This window comes from Bactrocera neohumeralis, chromosome 2 (genome assembly GCF_024586455.1).
Source record: "Bactrocera neohumeralis isolate Rockhampton chromosome 2, APGP_CSIRO_Bneo_wtdbg2-racon-allhic-juicebox.fasta_v2, whole genome shotgun sequence".
Lineage (NCBI taxonomy): Eukaryota > Metazoa > Arthropoda > Insecta > Diptera > Tephritidae > Bactrocera > Bactrocera neohumeralis.
In genome coordinates this window covers 38,600,461-38,622,479 of record NC_065919.1, presented here as the reverse complement: position 1 = coordinate 38,622,479, position 22,019 = coordinate 38,600,461, and the positions used below count along the sequence as shown (strand labels likewise).

At 36.0% G+C, this 22,019-nt stretch overlaps 1 protein-coding gene across 1 annotated transcript in view; it reads left to right on the top strand.

Moving 5' to 3' along the window:
* LOC126756284 (uncharacterized) overlaps nt 1-18,709 on the top strand; it is a 35,855-nt gene extending 17,146 nt beyond the window's left edge. The window contains exons 4-9 of the mRNA XM_050469240.1: nt 2,384-2,565; nt 3,588-3,962; nt 4,880-5,126; nt 13,466-13,576; nt 13,648-13,826; nt 17,784-18,709. Of these exons, the coding sequence (XP_050325197.1) occupies nt 2,384-2,565; nt 3,588-3,962; nt 4,880-5,126; nt 13,466-13,576; nt 13,648-13,826; nt 17,784-17,925 (1,236 nt within the window). The 3' untranslated portion in view covers nt 17,926-18,709. The remainder of the gene's footprint in view (nt 1-2,383; nt 2,566-3,587; nt 3,963-4,879; nt 5,127-13,465; nt 13,577-13,647; nt 13,827-17,783) is intronic.
* Nucleotides 18,710-22,019: the final 3,310 nt, after the last annotated feature.

Below are 22,019 nucleotides of genomic sequence, written 5' to 3'. Positions count from 1 at the left end.
TAGAGAACCAAAAACATCACAACGTGGCAGCAACGGTGGCAAATCTCAACCAAAGGACGGTAGACCCACATACTCATCCCGGACATCCATTCGTGGATATATAGATAACATGAGGCCTAGACTTCCTCCTCACCCAAATACTAAGTGGACATGGATGCTTTAAAATCTATCGGTTCCGATCACAACCTTAGTCCATACTGTCCGACATGTACAGAGTGCATAGAGTGCCGATCACGGTTTTGTTCAACGGTCTGGTTTTTTCAAATTAAAGAGAAAAGTTGAAAACTTAAATTGTCGGTAGTTTTTCGATAGAATATTTGACAGTACTTATGTGTCAGTCCTCCAGTAAATTGAAAGCTGTCAGCGAAGCGTCAGCTCCAATTATGAAAAAACTAAGACATATACAGTATATTAGGCGTCAGTCAGTCCGTATTATAGATGCAACTTAAAGTCATTCTCTCTCATATGAAGTAATACTTAATCCGGTGGCTCCGTGGGAGAGATATGAGTTGAGAGGAGGTTAAGTTTAGGATAAAAGTTCCGCACTCCGGCTTTCTATGCTTACTCCTATTATTAAAAAACGCATATAGTAAAAACGACTTAAGCTCGAACGGAACCGCAGATTGCATACTACATTAGTTTTTGCGCGAGTACAAAATAAAAAACCAAATAAGACTTGTTTAGATGAATTTACACTAAATTCTAATTTGGTATTTTCCTATTTTCGGTTCCTATACCGTAGGCGTATATTAACTTTGCCAAGAAGTTTGCAACACCGAAAAGGAAGCATCAAAGATCCTATAAAGTGTAGGTATTTAATAATCAACATTAAAAGAGGAGTTGATTTAGCCATGTCCATCTATTTGGATACACGCGATCTAGTCCCTTAGTTTTTGAGTTTTGTCGAAACCGCCGATTTTGGAACACTATATGTAGCTTATAGCTGAGTAACATACTGAAGCGTCAATGGAATCTTTTCTCGTACGGAATCTTCTGCACCTATTTGTGATTGGTATTATACATTCGCTGCAACCGAAGTTAACTTTTTTCTATTTTTCCATTACTAAACATTTCAAATATGTGTACGTATATACTTATGCTTGTACATATGTATATTATACACTCTTTAAACATTGTTCTCATGGTCCACTCTATAAACAGTATGACGCAAGCAATTAAGCAGAATTGTAACCAAACCATTTTACAGCCAGGTGAAAATAAAAGCGTGGGTGGAGGAATTGTGATTACATAATAATTAGGGGTTTCACATAGTCTCACGAAGTTATAAGTTATAACGATCCGAAAACCTAGCGTTCAGAATTGTATTTGCGTAAACTTATTTTAGTATGCAATACAACAACACATTTTTTAAACTAGTATAAAAATTTACGATTTTATAATTTTACAATGCCTTATGACACGTTGTGAATACCCCAAATATGTGTTATGCTTTTGTCTTTTGATTACTACAATTTAAAAGTCGCACAGAAGTTCCAAGTCATTGGAAGAAATACTTATTCTTCTGCATAGCCACCATTAATCATAGACAAGATTGTTCTCAAGAGATAAGAACCATGCTTATACATGCAAATGCAATCAATTTCAATACAAAACCAAAATTAGGCAGCACAGAATCACGAATGCTCCAAACCTTCTCATTTCCCTTGAAAACCCTATTCGAAGTTGTATCTGACAGCCAATCAAACTTTGGAAATGGAGAATAAGAAGGCGACGAAATTTGAACGCAAAAGTACTTTGAAAATTTTGTACATTCATACATATGTATGTGCATGGAAATGTATTCAAAACTTACATTATTATCTGCGAGTGGCAATTTGGTAACCTTCAGGCACAGCCCTTGAAACGACATGTGTATGTACGTGTGTTTGTCGCTATGAGAGACCCCCGTAGGAGTTCAGCTTATTAAACCGATAATCTATGAAACACAACAATGTTCTCGTTTTATTCCATACGAAAGGCAATATTTTATCACACGAGTCATAGTTGAAAAAATTATTTTTGTAATCGAATGAGGCTATAGTCAATTAAAGGCAATAATGTGGTAACATATGTACATATACATACGAGTACAGTATTATATACCTATGAATCTCGGCAGGGTATCTAAGCAAGTGAAAAATCTGTGGTTGAAAAGAAAAATGTGTCCTCGTGAGCGTGTTTCGGCATAAAAAGAAGTTTTTGAAGTAAACAACTTTTAATTAATTTCCCGAAGCAATTTTCGAAAGCACTCGTATTCACATTTAATCCAATACTTACCTTTGCTTTTTAAGTTCTCAAATATGTATGTATATAAATTTACATATGAATGTACTTTGCTTATATAATTTGCCTATTTACGTTTGTCTATTTGCCCTTCCTCCAGGTTGTTCCAGCTTGGCATGCACCCGAACACCATTCAATACCGGAAATTATTTATACTCATCCTCCAAAAGGGCATCCTTCTACATATTTGCACGGCGCGCCAATTCACGAAAACTACGGCCCTTACTCATTGGAACATAATGAGGGTAATTGGGAAAATTCTGGTCCGGGATTGGGTTCAGAGTGAGTACTATTTCCCGAAATAATACCCGTTTTCATTGCGATTTATTTGTATAAATTGGTAAATTGTGTATTACTAAATGCTGTATAGACCCTTTTTATCGGAATTCTAAGAATTTGTAAAGTTGATGAAGTTGTCATGAAGTTTAATATCGTCCCAATATCACCAAACTGAGAACGGGCTAAATAGAGCTTCATTAAACTACCTGCTCTGAACGCTCAAAGTGCATCTATGCAACAATTTTAAGGGCAATTTTTTTAACGAAAATATATTTATTAGGTTTACATTTTTAAATCTAACAGTTCAGTTGAACAGTGCTCGACCAACCATAGTATAAAACATTTTTTTTTAGCAAAATTAGTTTTTTTATTCTTCATATGTAGTTTCTTTCAAGGGTGATACACTAATTACAGCGACCTTGCAACATTTCGATGCAATTTTTGTACTACGATTTGTCCTTTGCTTCCAAATTGTTAAATTTTTTATAGCGCCTGCTATCTCGAACAACTTCACGGTAATCTAAAATTATTTCATTATTTAATTTTTTTTATCAATTTTTTTACAATAAAAAGCTGCTTCACTTAAAATGATATGATTCACAAACTAGTGATCCGATATTTATAACAAGATAACGATATTTATCTTTCAGGCATTTTCAATTGACTTGTTTTACCTTCAGTAATCCAAATAAATTGGTTGAACAGAAATTATTCAACCCACTAGTTTAGAGGTAGTCAATATTTTATGGGTTTGATTCGTTTTTAGGAAACTACGCAATCTAGATATAATATGTTTGCAAATGTCCTCAAAACACAATAGCATAAATAAACCAAGAATCATCCGGAACCATACTTTACCCAAAATCTGAACACTTCATTCCCCATGTATATCCTTAAAATTTAAAGTTTCTATTTTAATCGAGTATTTAACAACCAAACCTCACAAAATCTTATTTACACACACCTACACCACATCACATGATCCTTCTATTTCGTTTTTTTTTAATTGCATGTTCATTTTGCAGTTATATTGGCGATATAAATCGGTCCGCACAAGTTGATGAAAATTCTAATTATTTTAAACCAAATGCCAACAAGGATGCCAATGAAATACTTGTTTGGGGTTTGGGTACCACACAGCGAACCATTCCTCAACAACAACAACAACATCAACAACAAAGGTATCGACCGGTAACACAGCAACAACCACCTACACAACAACATCGACCGCCATCACTTGTACAGCAACAAAAATTGCAATTACAACAGCAACAACAGCTAGTACAACAAAAACTGAAAACACAACAAAAACAACAGCAAACACATAATCTTCAGAAACCACACGCCACTAGTCACAGTTTTAATCCATTTTTGAATGGTGAAAATAATTTGAAACAAAGGTGAACCGCTTTACTTCAAATTAAAGTGGAAAGAAAGGGAGCGAAATTCACATTTTATAAGTCTACAATTTCTTCCCAAAAAACAACTCATTAAAACAATCAAATTTAAAATGATTTAACTCTCAATATTTTTCGTTACAATTTACTTAGAATGATAATTATCTACACTTCAACTAGAATTTCTGAATTTATATTATTTCACCCTTCCTTCATCAGATTTCACTTGATTCATTTTAAAACCAATTTTTTCAAAATTTTACTATATATTTGATAGCAATTATTATTTAAATGTAATCTCCTTAGATTTATTATTGCTTTAGGTTACAAAAGTGGATCCATATAATCCTAAGATCCTTCATTTGGAAATTATCTTTCTTTCCCTCTCTCTTATGTAATGTCAGTTTCCTAAATATCTCACTACCTTTTTCTGTAGATTTTCCAAAACTGAAACCCTATTCCAATATCATAACCAACTGAGATAATATTAAAGTTAATTCTCAAGCTATTTACTAATTGTAGACTCCAAACATATTCTCTATTCGCCATCATAAAAGAGCTCAGCCAATTTGGCGTGTATAAAACTGTAAAAACGAAACAAAAAACTCAAGCTAATACACTAATCTGACGAAACAAAGCAAATACGTACAATTGAATTTGTTTCAAAACCGAAATTTACTAAAATGCCTGCCCTCCTTCACAGCATCCCTCCTAATACACCCCCAGACCAAATAATACCGAAAAACATTTACTATCTCAAGAGCATCATATACATGATAGCTCTCCCGTCAAAGTATATTTAAACTTGTTCCTCCTCCTCATTCATGCACGGATATTTTCCTCTGCGGGCTTCTCTGAAAGCGTATTAAATTTGCAATTCATTACAACGTTTTTATTTATTACTTTTTTATTCACGACAGCTTATTTGCCACAAAATTAAAATCTCCGGCACAAGCACAATCCGCGCCAAATCCAGTTTATGCGCCCCCACCAGCGCCGCCATCGCATCCGCAGCAGCCATCGGCAGAGGCATTAACCGCAGCCGCACACATCGCGGCTCAATACGATCCGGCACGCAATAGTCTCGCACAACAACAACAAAAACAGGACCAACTTAAACAGCAACAGCTACAGCAATTACTAAAACAACAGCAGCAACAATTGTCGGTAAGTAAATCAAGTGTTGAATAAAGTAAAACAAGGGAAAACGTTAACTTCGGGCGACACCCTTCAAAAATACAAAAGATTCCTTCCAAGCCTTTGATCATTTAGTTTGTATGGTAACTATTCACAAGCCAAAGTTGTAATAGGCAATAATCTGTGCCAAATTTCGTGAAGATATCTCCTCAAATGTTTAAGTTTTCTATACAAGCTCTGGGTGTTCCAAACTCGGTGGTAAACTTAATATACCCTCTTCAGGATATACATACAGGGACATAACTGGTTCTTCCGGTTACGCAGATTTCATAGACTGGGATTGTAGTCTTCTTAACAATCTCATACATTATCTTTAACTTATTGTTGACTCGTAAAGTTTAGAGATGCGCCTTGGAACTATAAAGGTATGTTAGATCATAGTTAAAACTATAAAAATAATTATTGTTCTAATTCGGACGCCATGCAATTAACTTTAAAGTAATCCTTTCCTGCTATTTTATTTTATATAAATTAAAATACTATGAATATGTGTAAATATTGTGGAAGGTAAAGGAATGTTTTAGCATTTCGGAAATGATCTATTGTGTCGTCTTTCTATCTACCAAATTATTACTGCTTAATATGTATCAGATAAGATCCATCTCTGGCTACACAAAAATGCCATCCATATTACAAGTATTACGGTCTCAGTTAAACGAAAAATAAGTACGTAAATTTCTCTATGATGTTACGTTTACTCGAAAGCGAGCGAACACCATATTAAGCCCTAACGCAATCAACGTAAGCTGGTAGGCAGACAAGCCCTCACCTTTTAATGAGTTTCAACATATGTACATATGTATATACATATGTACTTATGTATCTAAATATTTAGATTTATGAATGATAGTATTAAATTTTCTGCCGCTCTCTCAAAGCAAATGAAGACTTGTGGTATTCGTGGTATTTGCCACACATAAATCGAAGTTCCGAGACTTTAGGAACAACAGGATTTTCGTATTTACATAACTGCGACACTTCATTGGTGTTGCGCACAATTCGCTTCGAGGATTTGAGATTAGTACGCAGAGATTTTTAAACATATATATTAGGGCGGGTCGACTTACAGTTTTTTATTTAATTATACGTGTTTAAAAAATATTGCTTTTTGATGAAGAAAAATACAGTTCCAGCAAAAACTTGGCTTTGTTACGACTTTCCGGACACTACTCAGGAAAATCAACCATCAAGTATTGGTATTCCAAGTTTAGATTTGGTGAAATGGACAACAAAACGGTGAAGAGGAGGAGGAGGTTATTACCGACGAAAACATCAAAAAATAATTTCGGATGACCATAAAGTGAAGTTGTTCGAGATAGTAGGCACTCTAAAGATATCAACTGAATGTGTACATCATATTATTCAGGAATTTTTGGGCATGACAATGCTCTGCGCAAAGTGGGTGCCGCGCGAGAAATTCAAATGTAATAAACCCGAATTTTTGCGTCGATATATGTCCATCATTTCACTCCGAAGTCCAATCAACAGTCATCGGAGTGAACTGCTCACGATAAAACCGCTCCAAAGCGTGGGAAACGCAACAGTCGGCTGGCGAGAATATGGCGTCTATACCATCAACAGCGACTATTACATAGCGTTATTGAACCGTTTTAAGGACGAAATGCACCGTGTCACAAGTCAGTGAAAACGATGACAAAAATCCATGAACATCCAAAGTATTCTGAAGATCTGTCCCCCAGTGACTTTTTCATATTCTAAGATCCTAAAAGAATGTTTGTCGTAAGAATTGGTGATCGCCGAAACTGAGACCCACTGACCGATAAATTAGCCATAAGATTTGTTAAGAAAACGAAAATTATAATACGTACAACTTTGACGGGAGGTGGGATAGTATCGACCCGATTTTATTAACTATTATCATGCCACATACTAAAAAATGGTTCCCGGGGTTTCATCAAAGTACGTCACATACAATCACCAATCACATGGAGTAAAGTTAGCCCGATGTTCGAAAATCATGGTATTAGTTATTTGAGGTGTAGGTAAAATTTTCGCCCAATCATAACTGTTTTAGACACAAAAATACACTGTTATAAGTAAAATACGCTCTGTAATTTCCCGGTTCGGAGTCCAAATATCCGTTATCTAGAGCCTTGAACCTTTTCGTTAGACTTTGGCAGTTTTCGGTCATAAGATGGCATACATTAAAGGCATGCAAAGTTTTTCCCGTTATACTAACTTCTTCTTGATTTGTGTACTGGAAAATGAAAGAATCAAATGCAATTTAAAATTGTGCTATATGGGAAGTAGGCGTGGTTGTGATCCGATTTCGTCCATTTTCGTTCTGTGATATAGGAATATGAGAGGAATGTCCCATACCAAACTTTATCGAAATCGGTCAGTCGTGTTCTAAAGTACGGAATTTCACCTAATGTGAATGTCAAGAATCGATTCCTAATCGACTTCGACTACTGAAGATCGATTCCGAAAAATCGATTATTTTACGAGAAAACTCGATTCTCGAGTAGAATCGGAATCGAGTTTACTATCCCTACAGGCAACCATCGCGTGCACATATAATAACCTCCGCACAATAACCACCACAAAAAAATGATTTTTTTCCATGTAATTTATATGGAAAATAGAAAATTTGAAAGAGGCACCTCTTAATATTAATATTAAGAGCTCATCTTTTAAGTGACTTTTTTTCACATTTTCGAAAGTTTTTAGCCTGTTTTTCAGTTGAAAAAAAGGTTGCCTCAGAATGACACACCCTTATGTACATACATATGTAAGTATGTAGTATAAAGCAAGGAAGATTACAAAAAATGGCGATAGAGAACGGCAGCGGATTGCAAATCTACATTATTTTAAATTCATTAAAGATAAACAACTTGATTTTTTGCCGCTGTTTACACAAGCCGTGAGCCACAGACGGTTAATTGCCTATTTTTTCAACCAGGCAGGTTCTGCAGTGCAACATTTATGAAAGTGTGAAAGCACATACATACATACAAACTGTCACATGAGTGGTCACTTGAAATATCGCACTTGACACAGTTCCAGCAATTTCATGCCATAGTGGCATTCCCACCGTCAACTCGTTCGCAAAATTGTGCTGCGTCGCCCTTACTCTCACCATGCCATCTCCTCGCTCTGGGCCATTGACACTTTCGTTTATTTAAATGCATTTTCCATGTCATGCATGTAGATTTGTTGTTTACATTTCATTGGTCTGTCTGCCCGTCTATTTGCTATATTTCCGTCCACCTTTTCCATTTTCCTGTATTTTCCTCCATTTATAAGTGCGGCGCTTTTACTACACGCCCTTTTAAGTATTCTACTATGTAAATGGAGTATGTAGTATTCATATGTGATATACATACTTATGTATGTCTAGATGCATATTTATTGCATTTTTGTACTAAAATTGGTATGCGCTTATTTATTCACCATACTCACTTGGTTGCATGTTGTTGGCTGTCATTTTATACCATTTTCATATTTTGTTTACTATGCAATCAGCTAACTGGACTATTTGCATTTTCACTTACATAAATAAAGTTCGCGGCACCATTGATGGAGGAAAATATTTAGTTTGCATACATATACATACATATATATCAGATTGCATTATAAATCTGGGTCTAAATATGTAAATATTTGAATGAACGACATGAAGACAAATATTAGTATTTAAACGACAAGTAAGTACATTCGTATGTACAAGTATGGATATAACAGGTAACTTGAAAAGTCCCCGGCCTACCATAGTAAAACACGTTTTTTGTCAAAATTCGTTTTTTATTCAACCTTAGATCAGAAATTAGCTTACTCTTTTACTTAATTATTTTTGACTTTCAACAATGTTAATCTATAAAAAGTTAAAATAATATTTTTTCGCTTTTTCCCTGAAAATAAGGTGTTTATGGACACAATGAAAGTTATAGTGATTTTGAGGTTGTAGATCTATATATTAGACATTGGTTCAAGACGTTCTTCGCTGTTGCAGTGATATTGACCTTAGAGATCGGATTCATATGGGTAAAAAAGCTGTCACTCTATGCATTCAAATATGGTTGACAAAGCTGGATATCACATCTTTCTTCACACAAAAATACGAGAGCTTGCGAAAATATATATAAATTACAAATATGTTTTGATTAGAAACCTAAAATAAAACTACGTATTAGTGTTTCAGTAGTTTTGTTCAGAAGCAACCAAATTTCCTTGAAACAAACTTTATTGCCAAACCTGTAAGGGCAGAAAACGAGAGAACAAAAAGGTAATAAGAATATATAATATTTCAGACTCAAGCCTTGACTTTTAAAAGGTATCCTTTCAATAGAGTTTTATAAAATTCACCCCAGGGTTCCTAAGCTCTCCGCGATTGCTTTTTATTCAGTTTCTTAATAAAGAAAACCCCAGCCTCGTTGGTATCCAAGCGCTTTTTACTTGAGTTTTCGGCAAACTGCTAGTGGAATAAGAGAAGGCAAACAGACATTAATCTGGAATGTTCGATTCGCAAATAAAGAAGAAATTAGCAAAAAATAAGAAATGAAACAACAACAATTTGAGTAAATTCTGCACCACTAATGACCGGAAGCCATTTAAGGAAAGAAGCCTAGTTTAATGGGCTTTTCACCAGCGTTAATAGTCATTGCCTGCTGCGACTTGGGCGTGGTTGGCAGTAACTTGTTCGCTCTATTTAGGAGGTGTACACCATTTTTCATATTAATCACTTGAGCGGTGGCTATAATAAACAATTAAAAAATGGCAGAAACGCATTCATTAGTTGCTGCCATAAATAAGCTATATATGTATGTCTGTATATGAACGTGCTTATGCTAAACACAATTAATGACTTTTGGGTAAGCAAAAAAGGCAGACATAGCTACCAAATAAAGTCGTACATATGTATGTATCGTACACACAGTACTTGTAGCAGCAAGATGGTCATATGAAAGCATGCTTAAACGATAAGTGATATAAATAGCACGTGTCATAGTAATTTTATAAATACATATATAGATATGTACACATGTAAATACATACACGTTCGTCATATTGGCGTATTTAACTTCGCAAATGAGCCCTTGAGCGGCGTTTTAAGTGTTTTCCGTCGCCCCGTCTGCGTTCAGTGGCCTGCGCATGCGGGTCAACAGCCATAAAGAAATGACTAACAACAATTGCTTGCAACAATCATAGTGCGATGTGTAATTATCTGCTGCCAACCGTCAGTTTGCAGCAGACACTCTTCTTTCTACTTTTTGTCATTGCTGTTGGTTGTGTTTTTGCTTTGGTTGCTTGTAATTGTGTTTATCACAGCCCATTCAAGTGCACTCGGCGTGTTTGAGAATGACAGCAATTTTCAACTGCACTTGTGTTAGTCTATGTGCATTTGAATGGGTTTTATCTCGCCTGCCTTATTATTGCATGCGCTTTTCTTGTCACTCGGCATTAGCGCTGCGGCGAGCGCAACAACAACAGCAGAAATTACTATTGCCATGGTCGAGCCTCAAGTACGTAGCGAAAGTATGTCACAGTGTGAAGGCAAACATGCCGGCAGCCGGTTTAGACGCGACGCTGAGCGCGAAGTGCACAATGCTCAGTGCCAATGCCAGTAGCTGTGTCGACAACAGCAAATAACCGTTGCAAGCAGCCATGCTGCACCACATGGCACGCGTCTACCACTCAGCTGTGCAAAAGCGCGTCGTCATTTGTGTTCGCATCGGCAACGCATCCGCGTGTTCTCCGGCGCCTTCATCATCATCGCTTTAGAAATCACTGTCTTCATTACACCGCACTTCTAAATACATATGTATGTACATAAGTAAATAAAAATGTTTAGTGATTAATATCTTATCTGCCGCAGCAGCCTCCAAAAGTGGATGACTTCATCTTGGTTTTGTTTATTCCATATGGAGGATTCATTATGATTCTCTCTCTCTCCGACTTTTTGCTTGTTGCATATCATTTGAATTTAGGAAAGATTTGTTGGTGTAATGGTTTTGTAATTTCAATAGTTAATGGACATGAAGTAGTATAAATTTACTTATTGATTTGAGTATTTTTTATATGTTTGGTTTTAAGTGAGGCAATACTCTTTTCGGAGTTGGCTTTTTTGACAGCTGTTACTTCATTTATACTCAGTTTGGTTTGCCATTTTTCATACTAAACACACTTACTCCAGAAAACCTATAAAGGTCTCTCTTGGTTGAATGTGTACTTAATACACAAAATTTTCACATTTGGAGAGATAATCTACAAATAATTGTCGAGATACCGTTTCATTCAAGAATAACTATGTCGAGCTCTATGAACAAAGGATATCACTGGTCTATATTTCTACAAAAATGAAGGCGGCCACAATGTTTTCACAGTCAATGGAGAACGCTATAGAGTATATTAGGGTGTGGACGAACTTTGGCTCCAACAAGACGGCACAACATGCCATACAGCCATGAAACAATCGATCAAGGAAACTTTTGGTGAGCACATTCTGTCAAGTGAGCTCCAAGGTCATGCGATGTAACACCGCTCGGATAATTTTTGTGAGACTATGTGAAGTCGATTGTCTCCGCAGACAAGCCCGAGACGATTGACGCCTTGAAAGATAATATTCAGCGCCGTTGACACACAACCTCAATTGACGCATATCGAAAATTATTCCCCTCCGAATTTATTCAAGCCAAACGCGACGGACAACGACCCGAAACCATTTTTGATACATAATGACAAACTCTTATCTCTATATAAAGCTAAGTTCTTGGCCATAACATTAGCTATCGTCAAAAAAAACCATGAACATATCACAAATCTGCTTAGGTGTTTTATTTCTACTTCCGCTATTTCACGAAAATATTTAAAGGTGTTTTTGCCCTGATTTGACAAAGGTGGGGCATCGAGGAGAAAGTGTTGAGATGATTCTGTATCATCTTCTTCCAACAAGCTGATGCAGCTGGCATCCGGTTAGATGTTCACCCTTAGGTGTCTAGACAATCTTTCACTAGTTTTGAGCCCACATTCAGCGAACTCAAGGCTAATATCGCTGCCTTACTGTCGGAATGGATAATCACCACTCTGACGGAGACTACGCTTCGGAGTCGTAAATCTACTGCCACTTTTATGGCATCCACCTCCACTTGGAAGGCACTTCAGTGGTCAGGAAAGGAAGGTATATGAGTTAACAAGTGACAGCCAGGGCTAGGTTCGACACCTGGTAATCCAAGTATTTTGAATTGAAATCGAAGTATGCGAGGATTCCAAAGTACTCAGTCTCGCTGTCAGAATATCTGAGTCTGAAAGCAGCTTTCGCGTCCATCTACTTCGTGGCTACACCCACCAATGCTGTATGCAGCAAGAAATTTAACGCCATAATTGGTCTGGTTAGTAATGCACCACAAATACTTTCCGCATGTGATCTTTTCCAGCGCCTTCCACCAATAAAAAATTCCATTGAGCATTATTGACTTAACTATGGTTTAATACCTTCTAATATTATTTTAATATTAATCTGCTTATGGTTCCCCCGCAACAGTAAAGGGCAACCAATGTCTTCTATGCTCTCTCCTCAATGTTGCGGTAGGATGAGCCATAGATACTTAACTCTGTCAGCAAGCTGAAGACGCGTTCCTCCTATTGATGGTGGATGCGCCCCTAACCTGCCTCCAAGTCCCATTCTAATATCTCATTAACACTTCGCTCAGTTCGCATATATAGATACCAGCTAGTGATGGTATAATGCCATCCGGCCCAGGGTAGTTGAATGGTTTGAATGAGTTGATCGTTGATGATGTTAGGTGACAATCCAAAAGACACTAAACGTATGCGTAGTCCGTTTGAGGCACACTGAGAAGTACTATCCCAAAGGTGACCAGTTTTTAGTTGCCCACTCCTACGGCCCTTCTTGGAGAGTTATCTACAAGAAGCTCTGATTTTCGAGAGTACCAATGTCTACCAGAACGTTTTCCCTCTGCCGCTTGGTGATATAATTGAACAGGAGCGCTCTAAGGAAGCTTTCTACCCACTTATACACCGCGTCTGGAGAGAGTAAGGATTTCTCCCCTGGCGCGTATGGAAGGGCTAGTCGGAGCCTCCTCCACTCTTCGTGGGAGATCGCCTACTGTGATCGCTTACACCAAGTTTATTGGAATCCAGACACGCTTGGGTATTTCGCTAAACTTTGGCGCAATTCCCGTATGCGGCTTTTACCAAGAAGGACTTCCGCTTGACTGACCTCTGAGACACATTCTGTTTAGTTGCCTCATGTATCTAGCAAATAAAAACGAAAATGCGAAAGAATAAAAACTTGTATCTGTGACCTCCTTGTCTTTTATTCCTTTTAGCCCGAATTGGCCGCACAACTAAAAGAAGCCTTACGAATCCAGGCGGAACACCGCATAATATCGCAACAACAACAAATACTTGACAAACAGCCATTTGTACAGGATGGACAGGTATTTTCTTTTGACAACAAGTAAAAATACTAAAGCCAATTTTTAATAAAACTGTATTACATTTATTTCAGCCAATCATGCCAAAGAACTATGATCCGTTTTACAGTCCAATTCTTTTGAAAATTGATAAAATCGTTGAACAACTCGGAGTTACAGATGATCTCTGCAAAGAGCGTCTTATCTGCAGCATGTATAAGGATCCAACGCGATACAGTCCGCATAGTAATTTCGTATCTGCGGAGCTGAGTCGGTAAGTAAACAAAATGATGTCATAGAAATGCAATTTTAACCCAAACACCGCACTGTATACTTATGTATGTTGCTGAAAGATTATTATTGAAAACTTGAAACACATTTGGTTCTGATATTTTTTTTAAACTGTGGTAAACAAAGTCTACAGAAAGTCAGTTTATATTTCAAATCGGTACCTGTACCGAAAAACAACATCGAAGAGGCGGAAAGAGTTGACGAGATGTAGAAGGCTATATACTTACTCTGCAAACCCTAGTGTTATCTAAACATAAACGTAAAAGTTAAAGTTAATGTAGAAAAATTTACAAAAATTTCGTTTTTCATTTAATTTTAAACCCTTATATTTTTCACTTCTAGTATATTTATCCAATCATATTCACATAATCACACATTTAGGTAATATATGTAGTAGGCATATGTCATATACATAACTAACTATATATCAGCTGCAATAAAAGAGTTGCACATGCGAATAATAAAATCCAGCGAAGCTTAAAGCTGTCAGAAAAATTAGAGCAAATTTGTCACCTTTTATCATCATTTGTCAAAACGCGCAAATTGCAAACGTGTATTTATGCGAATGCACATGTACATATGTAAGTACGTATAAACCCGCTCATTCATGTACAAATTTTAACGAGAATAATAAGTAAATAAATTTGCTCGTCAACGCCTGGAGACATATCTAACATATTTGCTCCAATAATTTCAAATCAACGTAACAATAGTGATGGAAATGTAAATGTAACCTTTACATATGACATATTTGGGACGTTAGTAAGGTATTCCAATTTTTTTGCTGTCAAACTGGCCATTTGAACAAAGTAAAGTGTAATGTTTTCAAGGGGAAAGAGCATATTATTTCCATAATAGTTAGACCCGACTTAGGATAAAGTAAGTAGAAATTGCACAGATATCGGACACTTAGTCTATGAGATGGCATTTTGATTGACTCAAACATTGGTGGCTTCAAGAAAATTTATAAAATGAAAATCCGTGTTGTTGAACCACTTTTAGCGAATTCCCTATGGAGGATGTTTCAAGGGCGGACGAAAAGCATCAAAAACCACAAAATTATTTGGATGACCGTAAAATGAAGTTGATCATTACTTTGAGCGTTCATAAATATTGGGGTATGAAACAGTTTTGTGCACAGTGAATTCCCTAGAGTTCAAAATCAAGGCGCTAGATTTCAGTAGCAATATCCTTCGTATTCTCCGGTCCTACCAACCACATTTTCATGTTCCCGGATCTGAAGAAAATGCTAGATGGGAAAATATTTATCAACGATGAGAGGTAATCATACCGAGAGGTGTTTTGAAACAAATATGGATTTTACCATAAACAATCGAATCAAAAAATTAGTAGATCGCGTAATCGAGCTGGATACACACTTCAATAAAAATTAACCACAAAGTTGGCCAGTTGAATCCATACTGGAAAGTCCCTCATTGGGACCTGCAACACGTTCAATATATATTGACCGCGAATCTGAATGGTCATATTTATTGAACGTGTAGCATCATGCAATTTTAATGGATTGATCAATGTCTCAAAATATTTAAATATTTTGAAACGAGGAAAGCGGACTATGGAATGCGTTTTAAACGTTCAGTATTTATCGCGATATAGTCTACGTATATTCGCGATACGACGGAATCAATGTATAAAATGTATTATTTATTTATATTTACATATATAAACATTTTAATTTAATCATAGATCCGGTGCATTCTGTTCAAGGGTTGCTACTTTTTTTTGATCCAATGCTTCCTTTGAATTTTTTTCCGCAAAATCTTAAAATCTTTTCTTCACTTTTTTGACATTTTATAATGAACATGTAGCATTCACTCGCGGCCCATCAATCATCAATATGAACCCAAATATTCCATTAAATATTGAACGTGTGCCAGGCGCCATTAAAGTGGTATAACCGCTATCTTCAACGCTACCAAGTTTTTGGATCTCCTTTAGATAAGTAGGAGACTATGAATGACTCAAATATCAAATTTCTTTTTTTTTATTTTAAAAACTTAAGACCTGAAAACAATTACAATAATTCGTAGAGAACATAATTAAGGGGTTACTAAAACGTTTTTTGACACGGAAAGAAGAATCATCAACTCTATGAATCGAAAACAGCTTTACTTTCTGAGTCTGATGAAATATTCATCCTTGATTGTATCATGAAAAAGGTCTTTTCAAATCTGTAATAGCGTATCATATTATCTTATGTCCTTATAAAATTTTTAACATAAACGTATTCTTATTAAACGAGTTTTTAATATAAAATCGAGCAGATGTTTTGGCAATATGAAGAAAACCCAACTATCCAATATAAATTTTGTTATTCCACATTGCGCCAACCGAATAAAGTGTTCCATTTTCCATTAATGGGAAACAATTGCAATCCGTACTAAACACGAATTTTATACAGTTATGTAAGTTCTCCATTAATATCAAATAAATCACTCGAACGTTGTTGTTGGGGACCTTCCTGTTGGTGTTGGTTGCAGGAACGGTGTACGTGAGAGAAATTCATCCTTATTATCAATTTTCACAGTAACAAAAGAAAGTATACAAATGGAATTTTACAAAAATGCAATATCTACTTTGATTTCGGTTTGGTGCTTCGTTCTGATTTTGATTAAAAACACATCATGATTCCATTTGTAATTTTATTTTCGCAATACACAAAGTGAATGTTAAAGCAGCTTTGCAAATTGCCAAAGCAAATGGGATATTAATTTCCGATTGCATGGTGCTTCACAAACGGTTACTTATAACGGCAAGCATTTTTATTGTGCTCGAAAGAAATGCCGAAGTAAAACAATTTTAGGAGGACAGTGGAGTTGTGGAATTCATCTGAGTGAATCATGAAAAAGAAATCCCAATGCGTTCTAATAAATCTCTGAATTTTAATGCAAAAACAATAAACTGATCTAATTAAGTTGAGAAAAATATCTTCTTGTCTGCTGAGACATTGTTCCAGCAGCATTCATACATAATGTACAATCTCTTTGTACTGCCAAACTTCATATAAATTTGTGGAGAGAGTTTCCCTGCTACTTAAAAAATCCACACATGCTCTTTGTGAAGCACGTATGAGCTTAAGAACATACATATGTCGCTTTATTAGAGCTCAAAAGCCTAAAAGCACCAAGTATACTAACTTTCAAACCGTAAGTATGTATGCGACTCAATTATTCAGCTCGCGTACGTAGCCACTGCGTTGGAAAGAAAATTAAGAATTTACCTACTCATGCTAGACAGAAGTACAATCTAAGTTGAAGCTGTGCTCCGAAATATTTGTGTAAGCAAACATATTTAACTGTTTAAGATGTTTTCCATCCATTCCTGCTATCAGAATACACGAAATTTGTATTAGATTCGAGATTTCGTATATGTAGATAGGCAATAAATATAGTGCATGATTGATTGATTTTCACTTCTCGGTTTTGGAAAGCTGTTAGTTTGATCTAAAAATAGAAACAAACCAGAAAAAACTGTCAATGTTAGTTCTTAGAAAGCGTTCTCCTGCACTCTTAGTTGATATTATAGAGAGAATCTGAATAAAGGCTAACTTCTCTGTGAAGTTTTGTTTTCTATTTCCATTCTTTAGTTCATCACTTTTCATGACTTCTTTATTATTTGTCATTGAATGATTATGATATTAACTTATAGATATAGATCAAACTTATCCAAATATATACTTAGATTATTAGTTAGCAAAATTTTAATAAAATTTCGTAACTTGAATTTGGATTTATTTCTAAAACGGTTATATAATAAAATTGTTATAAAGACTATTGCCTACAAGGCCTATAAAATTACCAATTGAAATTTAAAATCGAAAATACCACCCCATCATTAATCAGTATTCTATCATTTCTATGTCTTTACACGCACTCGTCAACAACAACTATACCAAATGCTGACAATTGAATTCACGCAGCGATACGAGTGAATTGCAACCCGTGTCGAACCCGAACGGGGCCGTTGTGCGCTTCTACCGTTTCATACAAGCCGCCCGTGATGGACAGGATCAAAGAGATTGCCTACGCCTTTATCCGCAGTGCAACATTAATACGGAATGAGTTGCGCTTGGCAACGAAGCGGAAATGTGAATGACACAAAATCGATACGTGGTGGTACTGAAGTGAAAGCTTCAAAGCACCTGCTTATGCATAGTGGGCATTTGCAGCGTTTTAGGCGCAAAAATGCCAAAACAGTAAATTGACTAAAGCGGCCTGCAGCTAACTTCGTAGGCACACCGAATAAGTAACTAACAAAAACTAATTGTACAGCAATTTATCCCGCGGCGTTCAGTAGTCGATATATTTTCAATTTTTCTACTTTCGCCGTTGCTTTTGTAAATAGGATTAGTACATAAGTCGATTTATTTATTTGATCGTTTAATTATTTTGTATGTAGCTTAATTACTAACTAGTATATTTTAAGGACTAACCGTTACACGCTTTGATTGTTCTTTGATATTTATTTGTTAAAAAATATACGGTTTCTAATTTCTCTAGTGAAACTAATTTTAATACCGCTGTAATTATGCACCAACAACTAAGTATCCTGATTAGACTCGATGAAATCTGCTGCTGATTTTTCAATTACGTCACTTGTATAATTAGAATTTACATTGAATATAGCTGGTTATATGTATGTGTAAAATAACTTTTATATATTATATTTAAAACTTTTAAAGTAATTTGTCTGAAGTGGTTTAGATGCCTACGGCAAGTCAGTTATCGTACTACGTATATAGAAAATTTAGTCAATTGTGAATTATGAAAATTTTGTTCATCTTGCAAGTGATTGCAAGGTAAATGACTATACATATATTATTACTGTTATTTAAAGTAATTTCAAATAAGCATGTTAAGTTTAGATATCATCTTAAAAACATAAAGTGTATACTATATGTATGTATATAATTAAACTTCAGTCGATAAATTATTTATTTTCTATTTCTTAATTTATAAAAAGATGTTTTTATTTAGCTATAATATTGATGGAAAGTCTTAAATTACAAATATAAATACAAGTATGTAATTATTCAAATAAAAATGAAAGCGTCAGACAAATATATAAAAATAAAATAAAAAAATTTAATTCTGTATAATGATTTTTAATCAATTTATGGAGAGCTACCAGTTTGGTTAGATTTTTAATTTATTGGGGGCTTCGCTCTATATCAGCAGAAAAAATTACATAAATTTTGATTACATTCGCGTTAATAAAAAAATTAGCTTTGCTCCTTTCTAGTAAATTGATTATTTTATTGATCACTCACCCTCATTAATCGATATATCCAATAAAGTTGACTGGAAAAGCAAAACTTATTTTCAGTGGGTAGCTACACATTAATGTGGGTAAAAGAACGAATATTCGCTGGGTACTCTGGAAAATAGATTCTTAGACACCTCTAAAAAAGTCTCTTCACACCTGAGCTCTTAATAGTCACGGGAAGGTCTTCCGCATTACAGCTTTATATTTTTTTATTATCAGATACAAAAGTTCAAATCTCGCTTCCAACAACTTGAAAAATACAGTAAAATTCTTCATTGCGGATAATCCTTATAGCCGGACATTTCCGAGTTGCAACTTCTGACTTTAAGAACACACAATAGTCTCTTACGGTTTTTTCGTAAACCTAACCCTTTAAAAGATATTAACGATTTTTTTCTTATGAAAAACAGTTTCTTACAAAAAAAAACAATTTAAAATGCAAAACGCATAGTTTTCCACAATGTAGCACTCAAAATTTTGTTTGAAATGCGTTAAGTAGAGAATGACGTAAGATTTCAACTAAAGCATTTATTTACTAATTACTATTGCACGTTTAGTAATTTTCACCTCAACCGTTATATGACGTTGTATGTATATCATATGAAGAAGTAAAAGTTTAAATGGTTCCTGATGGCCACGCAGACTTTGCCATAAATTTTAAGACATTGGTTCATTCATTACAATTTTGTATATGAATTTGCAGATTGTAGAAAGGACGAATAAAAGACAATTCGCTTGGCTTTCAGTTGGGATTAAAATTTCCAAAAACAAACAGCAAGGAAAAGAGAACTCTCAACTGCTTTCAGTTCGAAAATAAAGAAGCGATAGTGCTCTTTCTAGCAATATCGTCAGACTTCAATATATCCCCATGATATTATTAATGTTAAACATTTCGTATCAAGCCCAATCATTGAGATTGCGCTCTTAATACTTACTGACTCTCAGCTCTCGCTCTAAAGCTATTTTTAAAACAGCCACCGCAGTATAAAAAACGTGTATGTTGCCTTTCGAGCAATAAATTAGAAAAAGGGATGTTATTATCACTCTGTTATCGCTATTTGGGTTATTTGGACAAGCTCCAAGTACTCCACCTTATCAGCAAGCTATAAGTGAAAACATCTCATTATCGATGAAAAATTTTTGAGTTTTGGATTTCCTTTAGAATGAAATTATGAGGGTAGTTTGATTTGATTTGCGATTTTGACTGATATATTCTACATTTTTATGAAAACTTTTTTAATAAAGTTCTTTTAGCCTTCCTAAGTTTAGTTTATACATTTCCATTCGTCAGTGAATCCAATGCTGAGCCTTATTAAAGAGTCCCCTGATAGGCATTCTGGAGGATGGGGTCATGTGTAGAAGTTCACGCAAGTGAGGAAAGTTCTCTGATCGCCATTCACTTGGGAGTGGCCAGAAACGATTCTTTTACATATGGCTCAAGCAGCTCACGACTTCCGGTCTTTGACCAAGTATCCTCTGGGTAGCCTAAGCACATCCGTTTGAAGGCGAGCTAAAGTGAGAAGGCGAAACATCCCCTACATTGGATTGTGCGCTGGGTTTGGGACCCGCCACGTAGAAAAACACCCCAATGAAAAGACGCAACAAGCCTCGGATGAGTGACCCCCCTTAATCCCCGCAAAACTAATACGGCTGTGTAAACTGACGTTGAGCAACACCAAAAGCTCCGTCATGATCGAGAAGGACCTCTCCGAGCCGATAGATATCAAACGAAGTTTCAGACAAGGCGACTCTCTATCGTGCGACTTCTTCAATCTGCTGCTGGAGAAAATAATTCGAGCTGCAGAACTTAATCGACCAGGTACAATCTTTTATAAGAGTGTGCACCTGCTGTCGTATGCCGACGATATTGATATCATCGGCCTCAACACCCGCGCCGTTAGTTCTGCTTTCTCCAGACTGGACAAGGAAGCAAAGCAAATGGGTCTGGCAGTGAACGAGGGCAAAACGAAATGTCTCCTGTCATCAAACAAACAGTCGTCGCACTCGCGACTTGGCGCTCACGTCACTGTAGACAGTCATAACTTTGGAGTCGTAGATAATTTCGTCTATCTTGGAACCAGTGTAAACACACTGGAAATCCAAAGCAGGATAACTCTTGCCAACAGGTGGTACTTCGGACTGAGTAGGCAATTGAGAAGCAAAGTCCTCTCTCGATGAACAAAAACCAAACTCTATAAGTCACTCATAATTCCCGTCCTACTATATGGTGCAGAGGCCTGGACGATGACAACAACTGATGAGTCGACGTTGCGAGTTTTCGAGAGAAAAGTTCTGCGAAAGATTTATGGTCCTTTGCGCGTTGGCCACGGCGAATACCGCATTCGATGGAACGATGAGCTGTACGAGATATACGACGAGATTAACATAGTTCAGCGAATTAAAAGACTGCGGCTACGCTGGCTAGGTCATGTTGTCCGGATGGACGAAAACACTCCAGCTCTAAAAGTATTCGACGCAGTATCCGCCGGGGGAAGCAGAGGAAGAGGAAGACCTCCATTCCGTTGGAAGGACCATGTGGAGAAGAACCTGGCTACGCGTGGAAAATCCAATTGACGCCACATAGCGAAAAGAAGAAACGACTGGGGCGCTGTTGTTAATTCGGCTATAATCGCGTAAGCGGTGTCTATGCCAATTAAGAAGAAGAAGAAGATAAACATTCTATGTCCATAATCTAATTTCTATTCCTTTTTTCTAATTTCAGTTGGCAAAAGCTCTAAAGACCCTGTACCTTTGGTACATAGTAATTATGTAATTTACACATGAAATATGCCATCCATACAAATAAAATTAATTATCTACAAAATGGTTTATCAAATTTATTTGTTTATTATATAAACATTTTTCGTAAAAAAATAGATATAAAATAACC